Source organism: Hetaerina americana, unplaced genomic scaffold (genome assembly GCF_022747635.1).
Source record: "Hetaerina americana unplaced genomic scaffold, ioHetAmer1.1.p SCAF_1, whole genome shotgun sequence".
Taxonomy (NCBI): domain Eukaryota; kingdom Metazoa; phylum Arthropoda; class Insecta; order Odonata; family Calopterygidae; genus Hetaerina; species Hetaerina americana.
Window position 1 is genome coordinate 44,477,028 of NW_027286069.1, and position 14,804 is coordinate 44,491,831.

The 14,804-nt window shown below is 33.4% G+C and overlaps 1 protein-coding gene across 3 annotated transcripts in view; it reads left to right on the forward strand.

The window, feature by feature from the left end:
- Positions 1–11,008, forward strand: part of LOC139701279 (uncharacterized) — a 51,140-nt gene extending 40,132 nt beyond the window's left edge. For 2 of the 3 annotated variants that reach the window (XM_071599759.1, XM_071582449.1), the window contains 8 exons: positions 3,237–3,743; positions 4,195–4,449; positions 5,096–5,383; positions 5,984–6,226; positions 8,619–8,773; positions 10,352–10,468; positions 10,628–10,706; positions 10,859–11,008. In XM_071599759.1, coding sequence (XP_071455860.1) covers positions 3,237–3,743; positions 4,195–4,449; positions 5,096–5,383; positions 5,984–6,226; positions 8,619–8,773; positions 10,352–10,468; positions 10,628–10,706; positions 10,859–10,924 — 1,710 coding nt within the window. In that variant the 3' untranslated portion in view covers positions 10,925–11,008. The remainder of the gene's footprint in view (positions 1–3,236; positions 3,744–4,194; positions 4,450–5,095; positions 5,384–5,983; positions 6,227–8,618; positions 8,774–10,351; positions 10,469–10,627; positions 10,707–10,858) is intronic. The other variant, XM_071599765.1, reaches the window with a different exon arrangement.
- Positions 11,009–14,804: the final 3,796 nt, after the last annotated feature.

Below are 14,804 nucleotides of genomic sequence, written 5' to 3' on the forward strand. Positions count from 1 at the left end.
AAAACTTGAAAAAATAACAATAAATACCCAAGTTCTTGCAGGTACTTCAGTCAAGCTCTCTTCCATGTACTACTGGTACAAAAATTGTTTGGTTGGTAAAACATCCTGATCAAGGTTAATCAATAGTTTTTTTAATGATTTAGGGTGTTTCTATTTTATCTATGGCCTACCTTCAGGAAATAACTACTTATAATGACTATCAGTCATTTACCCAATTATTATAAGGTAATCTACCATTTAAGGTAGGTTTTTGGATGGGCACAACTGCTAAATAAATATTTTGTGATTCCTAACAAGACACAATCCAGCAACCTAGTCTACATCAGGTCCCTCTTCATCTCTGAGTACTTCCTTCCTCTTTCATCCTGTCCAACATCCCTATCCTGTTCCTGCCCTTTCCCTGCTTGCTTAACATTCTCCCCTCTACTACAGTTTTCAGCATCCCATTACCAGTCAATACGCCCTTTATCCATTTTTCCTGCCTCCATAGGATTTCTCCCAACAAACCCCTCTCTTCACCCACCATACTAAGTACTTCCTCATTCATTTTCTTCACAGTCCATATCACCTTCTCCATTCTTCTCCACACCCACATTTCAAAAGCCTCCAGTCTACGTCTATCCTCCTGCTTCAATGACTACGTTTCCGTGCCGTACATAGCTACGCTCCATATCAAAGTTTTACGAGTCTTTTCTTAACATCCTTATCCAACGTCCCTGTCATCAGCTCCCTCCTCCTTGTGAAAGCCTCTTTGCCCAGTGCAATTCTTCTCCTTACGTCCCAATTACTTTGACCATGTTGGTCCAAAACACTTCTGATGCACGTAAACTTTTCTACCTGCTTTAGTTTTTGCCCTCCTATTTTAATGTTTAGCTTAGCCTTTTTCTTTCTAGAAAATTGCATAACCTTTGTTTTATTAACATTGATTTTCATCCCATATCTCTAGCACTAAATTTCCAATTCACTCAGCAATGCTTGCAGCCCCTTGGCTGACTGACAAACTAAAGCTTGGTCATCAGCAAACCTAACTGATTTTATGATTTCCCCACCAACTTTCATTCCTACCTCCAGATCTTCCCATACTTCTTTAATCATATCCTCCACATATAAGTTAAACAGCAACGGTGATAATGGGCAACCCTTATCTTACACCTCTTCCTAACACTGCCCGTCCGTACTCCCCATCGACTCGCACCTGAGCAGTCTGAGACATGTACAGGTTGCGGATTAGCCTCCTATCCCTCCAATCTATTCCTATTTTCTTCAATGTACTCATTAGTTTTCCCAATTCACTCTATAAAATGCTTTTTCAAAATCTGCAAAACAGGAATATATGTTCTGATTGTATTGTATATTCCTCTTGATTAGTAATCTCATTACTGCAATGGCATCAAGAGTACCTCTCCTCTTCCTAAACCCAAACTCATCATCTCTTAAGTAATCATTTGCCCTACTCTCTATCCTTTAGTTGATGATCCTGAGAAAAACTTAGCTGGGTGGGATATCATACTTATTGTCCTGTAGTCCTCACATGATGTAGCCTTTACCTTTTTCGGAATAGGAAATAACACTGATCTCATAAAGACTTCCGGCCAGATTCCTTCCTCATAGATACTACGAATCAGCCCATATAGCCTCTTCCTCCAATATTTTCCTAAACCTTTTAGTAGTTCCACTGGAATGTTATCCACCCCCACAGCCTTGTTTAGTTTCATCTCCCTTAATACCCTTTCCCTAGCTATCCCTTTCTAGATACATTCCCATTTTTCTTCAATAGTACTCAGCTCTTTACCATCCTCCATGGTTTTCTTTACAGCCTGTTGGTACTCCTTCCTTGTCAATCCATTTATTGCTTCTACATTCAATTTCCTAACCCGCCACCCCTGCCTTATCTTTTTGAAACGTACGCTACATTTCATAACAACTAAATTGTGGTCAGAGTCCGCATCCGCTCCTGTAAAGCTGTGCGAATTGATCGCACTCTTCCTAAACCTGTACCTAATTAAAATATAATCTAACTAATATCTTTTTGAGTCACCTGGCATTTTCCATGTATACCTGCTTATTTAATATAATGACTACCCCTTGTTGACTCTCGTCCCTGCTGCTGTATATTACTCTATAATTATCGCTCCAGTAATCCCTGCTATCCTTCCATCTCACCTTGCATAGACCTAAATTTTTTACCCAATCTCAACACAAATATCCAGCTGTCACTCAATGCTGCCAGGGTGGTGGGTATCCCAACTGATGCTCCCTGTTGATCAGTTGAGAAATGCCACTTTCTTTTGATCATAGTATGTTACCATAAAATATCACATCATGGAAATACATAAGGAATTATACAATAAATTCATTTACAATATAGTATACCTTTATGGAACTGATTTAAAGCTGAGTTTCTTTCATAAATTAATACTGGTTTTGGGAGTTCATTCATTGGATCAAAGATTTTCTAAAATCTTGTGTGGTGGGGACTGGAGATTACTAAATGGTTAACGAGCAGAAAATAATAATGAAAGTAGAAGGGACGTCAATTTTCAAAATAATGCATACATTCATCTCCTTCACAAATTTCTCAAGTTCTCCAAAATTTTAAAGCCCCTTAAAAAAAGCTTTTCTTAGTAGCTCTGATTTCATTTTAGTTCCAGGGATCTTTTTAAGAGCTTAATTTGACAATGAATGCATTTGAAATATTTAGAAAATAAATTTAAATCATTTCCTCCTAATGCCACTAGTGTACATGTATTCTATTAACTTATCAATAGAAGTAAATATTAGAATGTAACTACTTTATTATGATTAATTTAGGGACTGGGATTTACTTCAAATAACCTCATTTTCCATTATTTGTATAAATAGACCCCAAATTCTTAAAAAATAATTAGGTTAAAAAATAAATATTTTAAAATTAGTAGCTTTCATAAGTTAGGAGTTATAAGAAATACATCATAATTTCTCCTTTAACATTGAGGAACTACCTATATTTTTTCTGTATTCTTATTTGCTATATTTCATTTTTGTGCATAAAGAGTGCATGCATTCTTATGAAACTACTGAGCACCTAAAACTAACTCTGTATCCACTTCCACTAAAATATTTTTATTTCAAAACCTGGTTTCAAAAAAACATTGTAAGTCTTGGAACATGCTCCCATATGTGTCTGGCATTTCATATAAAATGGGATTTGAAAAAATAAAATAATATTCATCAATAAATACAATATTTTTCACTAGGTAACTCATCAAAATCGCCAGGAAAAGCAAAACTTCCTCAATGAGGCACTTGTGAAATTGCAAATGAAACTTGATGATGCTGAGCTAAAAATTAAAAGCCTAGAGGAGGAATTAAGTAAATCAATGGAACAAAAAAGCATGAAAATTGCTGCTCTGCCTAAAGAAAATAATAATGAGAGACTTCAAGAAAAGTTAGAGGAGTGCAGAGCTTTGAAAGAAGCTATTCAAGAATGCAGACTTAAATTAGAACAAGCAAATACTAATATATCTGAGCTAAATAAAGAAAAGGCAGAATTATTACATAAGTTACAGCTAAATGAAACAGTTGCTATTAAGCACAGAGAAGCAGCTGAATCTGAATTAAAAACAGTGCTATCAGAAAAAATAAAAATTATGAGTAAGATGTCAGAAATGGAAAAAGCATTCCAAGAGCTAAAAGATAGAGTGTCTAATGCTGAGATGCAGGCCACAGAAGAAAGGGGCCTAAGATTGGGTCTTCAAAGCAAAGTAAGCGCATTTTTGATAATGATCCACTATCTTCATGGAGTTTTATGTGCTTTCCTACCTTTTTTGTCAATTCTCAATAATGACTTTACCATAGTGTTTTCACATAAGATTCACCGCTTATTCATTTTGCAGCTTAATGATGTCTGTACCTATAATTATTACCTGCTTAAATTTATTCAAAAAATCATTTGTCAATAGACAATGACATTCTGGGGATGCATATCTAGAGTAAAAGGATAATATTCCCCAACTAATACCATGATTAGATCCAAATCACATTGAAACTGATGTTCATTGATTCCTAAAAGGCATGTTTCATACATGTATGGAACATGTTACATTGTTTGGAATTAGCAAGAATTTTTCCAGTTGACTTTTCTTGTTCTTTTGATTTTTATTGAATGTTATTTCATGCTTTCAATAATCTAAATTCTTATTCTTGACATTGTAGCTTGAAGAAATGAAAGGTAGAGTAAGAGTTTATTGTAGAATACGTCCATTAGAATTAATGGAAAATGGCCAACCAGAAACACTAGCAGTTGAAGTTGGGCCAAACCGATATACTGCATTTGTTCACCTGGATGCAGGCACATCTAGTTCAATCAGTTCAAGTGGGAGAAAAGAAGGAAATTCACTGAAAGAATTTAACTTTGATAGAGTTTTTCCTCCAGAAGCTACTCAAGATGAAGTCTTTCAAGAAGCAAGGGTAAGAATGTTTATAAATTCTCGTTGAGAGTATTAATAAAAAATAATAACCCATAAATCTGAAAATTGTGCATCAAATTAGTATAATATATGGGAAAATAGTTTTCATAAAGGTCTAGTGTTCTTGGCAACTTTAGTGGTACTGATAGGCTAAGCATCAAGGTACCTGCTCATTCACCTTATTATTTGAATATTATGATAGTAAAGTGTAATACATAATTATTAAGATTCATTGGAGTGAGTAAAATAATTTTGTTTTCTGACCTGGACAAATTACTTAAAAAATGTTATTCTTTATAAAAAAGACAAAAGCATTTTTTTAAATATACTAAACTATTCTGTTCTTTCAAATTACAACACAAAATATGAATACCATTAGGCATTTTGATGTGAAATCCTTGAAACTTCTTGATAAACTACTAGAGCAATAATTTTGCCAAATGAAATAAAATTGAGTTTTGTTAACAATATATAGAATATTATTCTATCAGCGCAATAAAACATGTAAAAAAGTTTTGAAAAACAAGAGATAGTAAAGTCTTTGGAACATAAGATCTCATCTAATATTCAACTATGTATCATGGAATCTTTAGACTAATTTACAGTTACATTTTTTGTGTACATTCATCAATCATCCAAATTTTCAGGATTTAGTAGAATGTGCTCTGGATGGCTATAATGTATGTATATGTGCCTATGGACAAACTGGAAGTGGGAAAACGCATACAATACTAGGAGGAGGGACCGAAGGAACATTTGGATTAGCCCCAAGAACATTTTCGCTTCTCTTTGAACTGTCTAGTGGCAAGTCGTCAGGTGGGAACAGTTTAAACTCAAGGCCTACAATCAATAGAGAGCTAATTGTCTCAGTATCCATTTTGGAACTATATAATGAGAGGCTTATAGACCTTTTAAGGACTGATGGATCAGGAGAGGTAAGGAATTACACAATAAAGTTTCTCAAATTTCTTTCATTTAAGTGATACCTTATAAATAATTTGTTTAGAATATGATATTGATTCCTCAAAAAACTATATAAAATTCTGCATCAGTAACTTTTTCAGAGTTCTCACTGATGTGCACATAAGTTGTGTGAACTTCTCAGTAAAAAAAATCATTAGCCTTGACCATAATTCAAACTTGGATCCTGGGATTTTTCCAGCCATAATTAAATAGTATCTAAATAGGTATTTAACCTGAATCCAAGCTACTAAGGTTTTCTCTTCCACTTAAAATTCCTTAGAGTTTCGAGGCAAGGGTTTTAGTTGCTTTTAACAGACAAAAGCCTTTGGCCATAAATTGAGGGATCCAGATTCAAATCATCTTCTAAAGTGAGCTACTTTTTTGCTGTAAAATTCTCACAGTTTGCTTAAATTAGATTTTTTCATAAGTGCATAGTTGCTGGGTATAAAGTACCACAAAATTTGAAGGATAATCAATTTCCTCAAAGTAAAATTAGTGAAAAATATGATGTCACAATAAATATTTTAACTGAGATTTCACTGATTGTTATGTTTTCCCTGTTCCATGGCAAGAAGACAGAGCAACTAGAGATATGTCGTAGTGGTGGAGAGGTTGGTGGAGAAGTTTGGGTCCGAGGGGCCAAACGTGTTAATGTCAGCAATGCAAATTGCTTATGTTCCCTAGTTCAACAAGCTGTAGCTCATCGAAGAACGGCATCAACTGGAATGAATGCTGTATCATCTCGATCCCATTTGCTGATTGCTCTCAGTATTCAGGCCACATGTTCAGTCACAGGATCAGTTTCAAGGGGCAAGGTATGATAAAATTTACAATTTCATGCGGGTAGACATATATGAAAAATTTACTTAATTTAAAAAATATTTAGCAAATCAAGTCAACTAGTATCCACACAGCTCACAGTGAGTACATTATAGTTTATTAATAGTTAAATTATTCTCAATATACATATTCCATTGTTTAGACTTAAAAAATGATGGCTGATTCTAGTAATTCAATTATGAAGGCTATGTTTTTAATGTGACTGCATGGCCAGTTGATTAACTTATGCGACATTACTGGCCATCATGCAGGACAAGGATAATTTTATGGAAGTCTGAATTTATTCTTCATGGCAAACGGGAGAATCCTTTAACTACCAATATTTTTATTGTTTTATAAACATCTAACATATGATGTGATAGGCAATAAGTTGTTCTCCTTTTTACTTTCTTCATACATAGTTTTAGGTAATATACTGATTTCACAAAAATGGTGAAAGTAATAAATAATTAAATAAATGCATTAATTATTCAACTAAATTTTAAAAAAATGGAAATAAACAATGTTTGCAGGTACCCTAAACATATTTTGACCATTTTACTGAAGCTGCTGTCTCTGCATCCATATGTGGGTGATAGGTTTCTTGTGGGCATGATAACTGAAAAGCTAATACATATTGTGAGTGGTACAACATTTTATCTTTAACATGATATTTTAGAGCAGATAAACTGATTAAATTTTCATCAAAATCCAAACATTACTGTTTTGGCCTATTTTCATATCTGTAAATCATAAAAACAGTAGGAAGTTTGAGAACAATTATTTGATGATGACACTCACTGCCCAAAAAAATATTTCAATTGAGTGGCAGTTTGATTACATTTACTTCAATACAATACCCTGTCAGCTGCTGCAAGGGTATGAGATGGGGATGCTGGGGCACTAGCCATTTATGCATAAATATGCAATTATACGGGACTATGGATATATGTATATTAGCATGTATACATGAACATACAAACAAGCCCATCTGCATTATCCAATGATGGGTGTCTCTGAGAAACTCTTTGAATCTGGCTTTATTAATTAAAAATTTGGGTGTCCTTAGACTTGATTTTACTATACCTAACAGTACAAAGGAAGAAATCACGACTGTCTGCGATGGTGTCTTATCTTTTATTTTCTCGTGGTGCTCCAATCTGAAAATTTTCAATGTGAGCAATAATGATCCCTTTGGCATCACAAGTAAACTCAGGTACCAGTGTACCTTTTTAAAAGTCTAAGCGTTGCATGCTCTCTGTGTGACAAAACTATTAAAACTGATATAAATTACCAAGAAGCACTATTTTTGCCCCTCATTTAACTATCGAAAAATTAGGTCATTAATGTGAGATTTAAATAAAGGTTAAAGATTTTGGATAAAAAGGTGGATTTTATGAAAAAATCTAAAAATAAGTAAATACTATGTCAAGTGAGTCATTAAGTATTTCTGATAGACATTCAGAAAGGATTAAGGTGGAAAGGGCATGGAGAGGAATTACAGTATATAAATGAGTGACATTTCAAGAAAGAGAGTGATCTAATACCAGTGATTTGAATACAACTAATGGCAATTTCACTATTGGATAGACTTTGTAGCTGAGATATTCATTGGTATGGGGAGATGCCTATTGGTTAGGAAAAATGTTGGGACTGTAGAAACTTGGAAGAAATATTCTGATTCAATAAATGTTGATTCTATTTACGTTTGATATTTTTCCAACATTAGTACAGGTAAACAACTACTGAAAAATATTACCAGTCAATCCATAAAAACCTTGTTTCTCCTGGACATTTCAAAGTTATATATTTTAAAGCTTGAAATTATCATTTATCAGTTTCTATGGTCTTCTTTGATGAGGAATAAAACATAAAGAGCCTTGAAAACATGTTATGTATCAATGGTTTCTTCATTCCATTTTTTTTAACCCTTATCAGAGAGAAGGCCAAGAAGGATGAGTTGTAAAGCTTGGGAAACCAAATAAACCTGAACTATTATTTTAACATGCAAATATAAAATGACAACTGATTTGTTCATTTTTCATGTTCACTCTGATATTACCCAAACTGAATTCAATAAATTCATTTATTCTTGATAATGCTTTTTCAAAGTTTTAATATCTCATTTTGAGCACATTGATGAATTTTCAGTATTTAATATTGTTTAAACTAATATTTACTCCAGAGTGAAATTGTGCCATTCTTTATTTATCAAATAAAAAATAAGTGAAATTAACAATATTCTTTTATTTTTCTTCTGGACAAAATGAGAAGTTCTCCAAGTATAAAAAAAACAAAATTAATAAACCTCTAAGCACCTAATTGTTCATTTCCTATCCTTAGATATGATTTTTCTGTACCTTAAATCTGAATATAATTATTCCACAGATTAGTCTCCTTGATCTTGCTGGTAGCGAACGTGCTTCAAGGACAGGAGCTACTGATGATCGTTTGAGAGAGGCTGGTGCCATTAACAAATCATTATCTGCTCTGGGTGATGTTATATATGCACTTGCCACGGGGCAGACCTTCATACCATATAGGTAAAAATATCCCTTCCAGTACACCACAATGGTTGATCATTTCATGATAAGTCTAAAGATCATCTGAACCAAAGCATATGTCATCATCAGTTCATTTCCTATATCATCCTCCAACACCTCAAATTTTCTTCCACCACTACCCTGATTACAAATATATTGAATTTTATCCATTATTATTCAACACAAATTGGTGGTTTTCCTTGTTTGACTAAAGAGCTCAAGTTCTTGTATCAAACAAGAGAGAGGAAAGTATTGTGATTTTCACTTGTGGACAATGGATTGGATAAGAAAGAAAGAAACTTTGTAATGAGTATGTATTCCACAACCCTTCTCCATCCAATAACATTTGATCTCTTCCCAGCCTAAGATTGTGGACAGTTTGCTGTAATACCTGACCTTGGCCTATTTGGTGATTCCCTCCCACCACTGCTCCCCACTTGAACTGAAACAAGTCAACCCTGCTTACACGATATGTCCTTCTCCTTGCCCTCCCACTCTAATATCCTTCTCTTTCCTCCGGTCCTCATATGGCAAACACCCACTCCTTTCTTGTTTGGTAAAAATCTGATTGTTTTTTCTATAAATTTTAGTTTGACAATAACACAGAGTTGAAAACTAGTATGATATATATTGTGAGAATATTAACTTAAGAATTGTTTTTTATGATGGGAAAATCAGATTTTTTATCCGTAAAAAAATGTATGTAGTCACAAATAATAGGTACCAACATATGAAAATAGATGTCAAAAATATTAAAACACAAAATAGAGTACCTATATACATATTTATACAGAGGTAACACATTTCAAATGACCATAATGAAACTCTAAGAGCATTAAAAAAAAATATATCCAGAAAAGAAACTGCAGGCCACAAACTGCTGCCTCAGTTTTTACAATTGTCTGTAGTTTCTCTATATGTAGTGTTAGGTACAGCAAGGGCTGCAAAAAAGGATGGAGATACTTGGGCATGTATTGATATTGCCTCTTGAATGCATCTCTAAATGACATAAATGGAACTTTCCTACATAAAATTCATCCAACGCATAATCATTTTTCCAGAACTCCACAAAACTCTCTACCTTATCCAGAAGAGTGAAATTTCCTGAGTTTTCCAAATTGGTGGAAACCATGAGCAGCCCTCCAAATACTTTGATCTGATACATAAATATTTGATCAAGTGTCCAATGAAGTAAATGCAACAAATATTTCCATATTTCTCGATGTACAAATTCCCTGAATAATATCAGGTGAACTTTATTAGATGTCATGACATTTTCTCATATCACATATGGTTAGCTCTGCCAAATGGTTTCCTTGCCGGTCTCACTTATTTCCAGTTAATAATTTATATTATGAGTCACTTCATTGTAGAAAATGCTGATAAATTGTATTTATAGAGATGAAAATTTTTCCATTGTAAATATACTTTTCTAAAACAAGTTAATAAATTCCCCAAATAAAAGTAGTCTCTCTTAATTTAATTCCATACTAAATGACAAACATCAGTTTGATCATGTTGACATGCATTACCTCATTTATTGTATACTTTTGGCATTAATTCTAATGAACTTTTCAGGAACAGCAAATTAACAATGTTGATGCAAGATTGCCTGGGAGGGAATGCTAAAACCTTGATGTTTGTAAATGTTTCTCCATCTGCAAGCCGAGTTGATGAAACTTTAACTTCATTGGTGTAAGTAGAGTTATGAGATATATTCTAAAGTATGTGTATTTTTAATAATATGTATTAGGAATTACTAAAAACTCTTGATGTATTTACATTCTAATGTACATATCTTTAAGGATATTGCTCTTATTTGAAACATTTTCACAACAAGCATTATACAAACAGGTATGCATCACGAGTTAAACATATAACAAATACAGCAAGGAAAACTGCAGACACCAAAGAAATAGCAAGGCTCAAAAAGGTCTGTACAGCATAATAATAGATCGCAAAGTCATTCATTAGATTTCTGTATAATTAAATTTACAAGCGTTCACTCAAGGGATGCATGCATTTTAATTTGTAAAATTCCTAATATAGTTACTAAGAAATTAATTTTTTTATTTTTCTTAATAGGTCATTAAAAAGCTTCAAGGAAGAAATGATCGCTCAGATATTGATAGTGACCTTGAGGTTACATAAATGAATGTAGTGACAATAAAATGATAATAAGTATTTTATCATTAACTTGATTGCATAAATTATAATTTTTTTAAATAAATATTTTGTTACAAAGTACCTACGTAAATTTATCATTTAAATGTAAGAAGTTCCAGTGTTGTTGCCTTGGTCTTCATTTGAATACTAAACCATTGGGTTTATTTTAAAAATTGCAGAAAAATTATAGTTAAAATATTTTTATATCTATCATTCCAAAACTTGGTTCACACAAGTCTAAATAAATTTTATACAGATGATTTGCTGATCAAGTTTTCCATATGCTCATCAAAATATTTTCCTGTGAAATTGATAAATACATCGCACATGATGACCTTAAGTTATAAAAATACTCTTTTTAGTTGTTCCACCTATGAAATACTGTAACCAAAAATCTGTTTGTGAACTGCATAGGTGAATTATAATTTCTTGGAACAAGAATAATAAGCAATATAAAAATATTTTCCAATAATCATACCACCCTTCTCTCCCAATTCGATAAATGGTAAGTAATAAAACTTAAAATTTTGTAGCTAGATATTTCTAGCTAAGAAAGAGTAAACATAGATTAGCATCAATTTTGGCTTTTCTAAAGTCAATTAACACGTCCATAACCTGGGAATTTCCCATTTTGGTACTCATAGTGTTAGTCATTAGAAAAAGCATTTCTAGCTCACCTTATTGGCAATTGGTTAGCGACTACCCAGCTAAATACAGAAAAACATGAAGCTATTGATATATTCATAAGAGCTTTGAGGATAGCACAGTCAAAGTAAAAGAATAGGAAATCATCCTTCATAAGTAAACCTTTAACCAAAAGAAGAGACTTAAAAACACTTTCCAAAATACTTACCTTAAGTATAGACATTCTAGGCTGTTAGATAAAAGCTCTGTAATAAGAACAAAGCATTCAGAAGACAAAAATCAAATGAGGAGACCTTTTAGAAATGGCAAATTCAGCATTAATAATCTGTAAAAAAAAATGGAGAAATATCTATTTTCAGTCATGCCATTTTGATCACACGTCACAAAAAATAATCTATGAATTTCTTCACCTCTCAATCCTTTCTCATTGGCCAAGACAAACAGAAGGTATTCAATGTGCTCGCCATAGTCAAATGTGCACTCATTTCATCAATGACTAAAAATCATACAATCTCTTACAAGTTCACACCATGGACTTCATAGATTCTACAATCTTTATACTTAAGATTTATTCTCAAATTTTTTCGGTCTCGTTGCCTAAAGATCATATTTTGAAAATATGGGGAGAGTACAATACAATGAGCATACTTTCTATTCAAGTTCAGCTATCCACCTACTCAAAGTTACCCCTGTAGGGTTTAACTTCTAATCTAATCTTATGTGACAGCCAAAAGACAAGATTTGGATGAGAGTGTTAAGACTAAGATAAGTGTTTTGCCCCACTATCTGAATTGAATCCATCTTGAGTCATAATGAGAATGCATAATTTTAAAGATAATTCAAGGTTTAAGCATCCAATAATATAATAAATTCAACATTTCATCTCACTTTACAATGATAATCACATTATTAGTAAGGGGTAGCGGAACAATTTTATCTGGCTTCAGGCTCAATTCGTAATCTATTTCATTGGAATTTAAAAATATTAAATTGTAATCCTACCATTAGTAATTAATGAAGGTTCATGAAATATGGAATTTAAAATAGGACATGTGAAATGTAACCTCAACCATACTTTCCCTCCTAAACAAAAATCTTGGGCCACTACAAATTTAATTTTTCTCCAATCTTTGCTTTTACAAGTTTGGTGTCTTCATCATATACTAAAAGAACTCTTTTAAAATTTGTTGCTGCAATAAAATTTAATTCAATAAATGAAATATGCAGCTCATAGAAACCATTTGTTCTTGGAAGTATTGATTTATATCTAAAAATAAATTGTGAAGGTGCATTCTTCATGTTAACGTTTCACCTTGGTCCTCTGCTAGTTTTCAGTTTAGGGCAATCCTAGGTTTATAGCCAACCACAACTTTTGCTGACCCTCTCAATTTGAGTGTTGGGCTGAAAATCAAATAAGTGAGACGTTTATTTTACAACGGTTATCAAAATAAGAAACCATGAATTTCTTTAACCATTAAAAAAATTGTGAATTACCCAAAACTATTTTTTGTTAGTATAACCTCCAATATTTTTTTCGAATTAACTGGTCCACCAAGCAGCAGAGGGTTGATTACATATAGGGTGCATTATTGGCTCTTGAGCTGTAGTAGGACTTCTTTTCTGAACTTCACGAGGTAGTGAAAATTATTTGATGTGACTCAGCAATGGAAATCATTATTCCTCATAAAATCTTAAGTTGGCTGTAAAAAATATTAAATGAAAAATGGTACAATATTCTAGTCTCAATTCATAGTAGTGGTAGTTTTTAGGGGAGGCGAACAACAGTTGAGGTCATTTGCACCATCACGGATGGACAGGAAAGGATGAGGGATGGAGAGAAACCCGGCTTTGGCAATAGCCTACTTTACACGTATGGCAACAAGGGGTCTGCGGCTTAACGTCCCATCCAATGGACGACATGATCACTCAGAGTGCCCTCCACATAGCACCTCAAGTAGGGATCGGGATACCACAGAAAAATATCTGCTGCCTCCAGGATTCAAACCCAGGCCCTCTAGTTGGGAAGCCAATATGTTGGCAACTGCACCATCCTAATCCCCATCTCAATTCATGAGAGCAAAAATATTTTGCAATGGGGTCCCATTCTGGGCACCCTCACCTACCACTATACATACCTTCTATTTACTCACCTCCAATATATCTCTACTTCACATCACTGAGTGATACAACTTCACCCCTTCTAATTTTATTGGTGTTTTGCAGGCAATATGGGACAAAACATATTGAGTTCCTCAACCCAAAAATAATTTCTTAAATTCCCTTCTCAGTCACCACCTATTCCAAATTTGTTGCTTTACCTCCTCGACAACAATCTTCTGTCGTACAGGGTATGCATGCATATGTGCATTTACATTTCCTTAACTAGAAAACAGAGTTCACCAATCTTGAAAATCTATTTAAAAATGTTTTGTGAAAATGGTGGAATTTCAAAACTACTGGTACTGTATGAATGGAGAACCACAAATCAGCATATAGCTACTAATATTTTGTTAATAGCACACGAAATATGGTGAAATTCATGGATTATCAATATATTATCCACAATAGATGAAAAGACCAGGCAGCATATGCAAAAACTGAAAATGATATGTAAAAACAGAGTTTTCGTTTTCAAAAACGACAACACTGGAAAATTAAGTTTCAATTTTGCAACCAGGGATTACAGACACTTTCTATTAAACTTCTCAACTTTTTAGAGACCTTTTTCATAGTTATATTGTCACAACCAAGAAATTGGATTGTAACTCTCAAGTCATTACTGAACACGGGAGAAGTTCAGTTCAAAATCATTCATTCTATTACTCCAGCTGTGTACTGAATAGAATTCACACCATTTTTTTGGAAGCCATGCATTTAAAAAACTGAAATAATTGGACCAATGGTTCCGTAAAATTTGGAAATTCCATTTTGGTGGCCGACATTGACAGTTATCATAATAGCTAACAGGCACTGGCCATTTTCAATCAAAATAACCTGCCAGCTAAGTAAAACAAATGCTCACCCACACATCATCTCTCCAATACACAACTGTACACTGTACTGTCTACTTATTCAATGTAATATAAATGTAAATTTTGACAACTAGGCATCATCTTCGCCTAAAGATGTGAAATAAGAGATAAAGCTTCAGACGTTTACTTTACAGCAGGCAAGTAGACATCACAACATATATTGTACATCACATTTAGCAATTGGACAG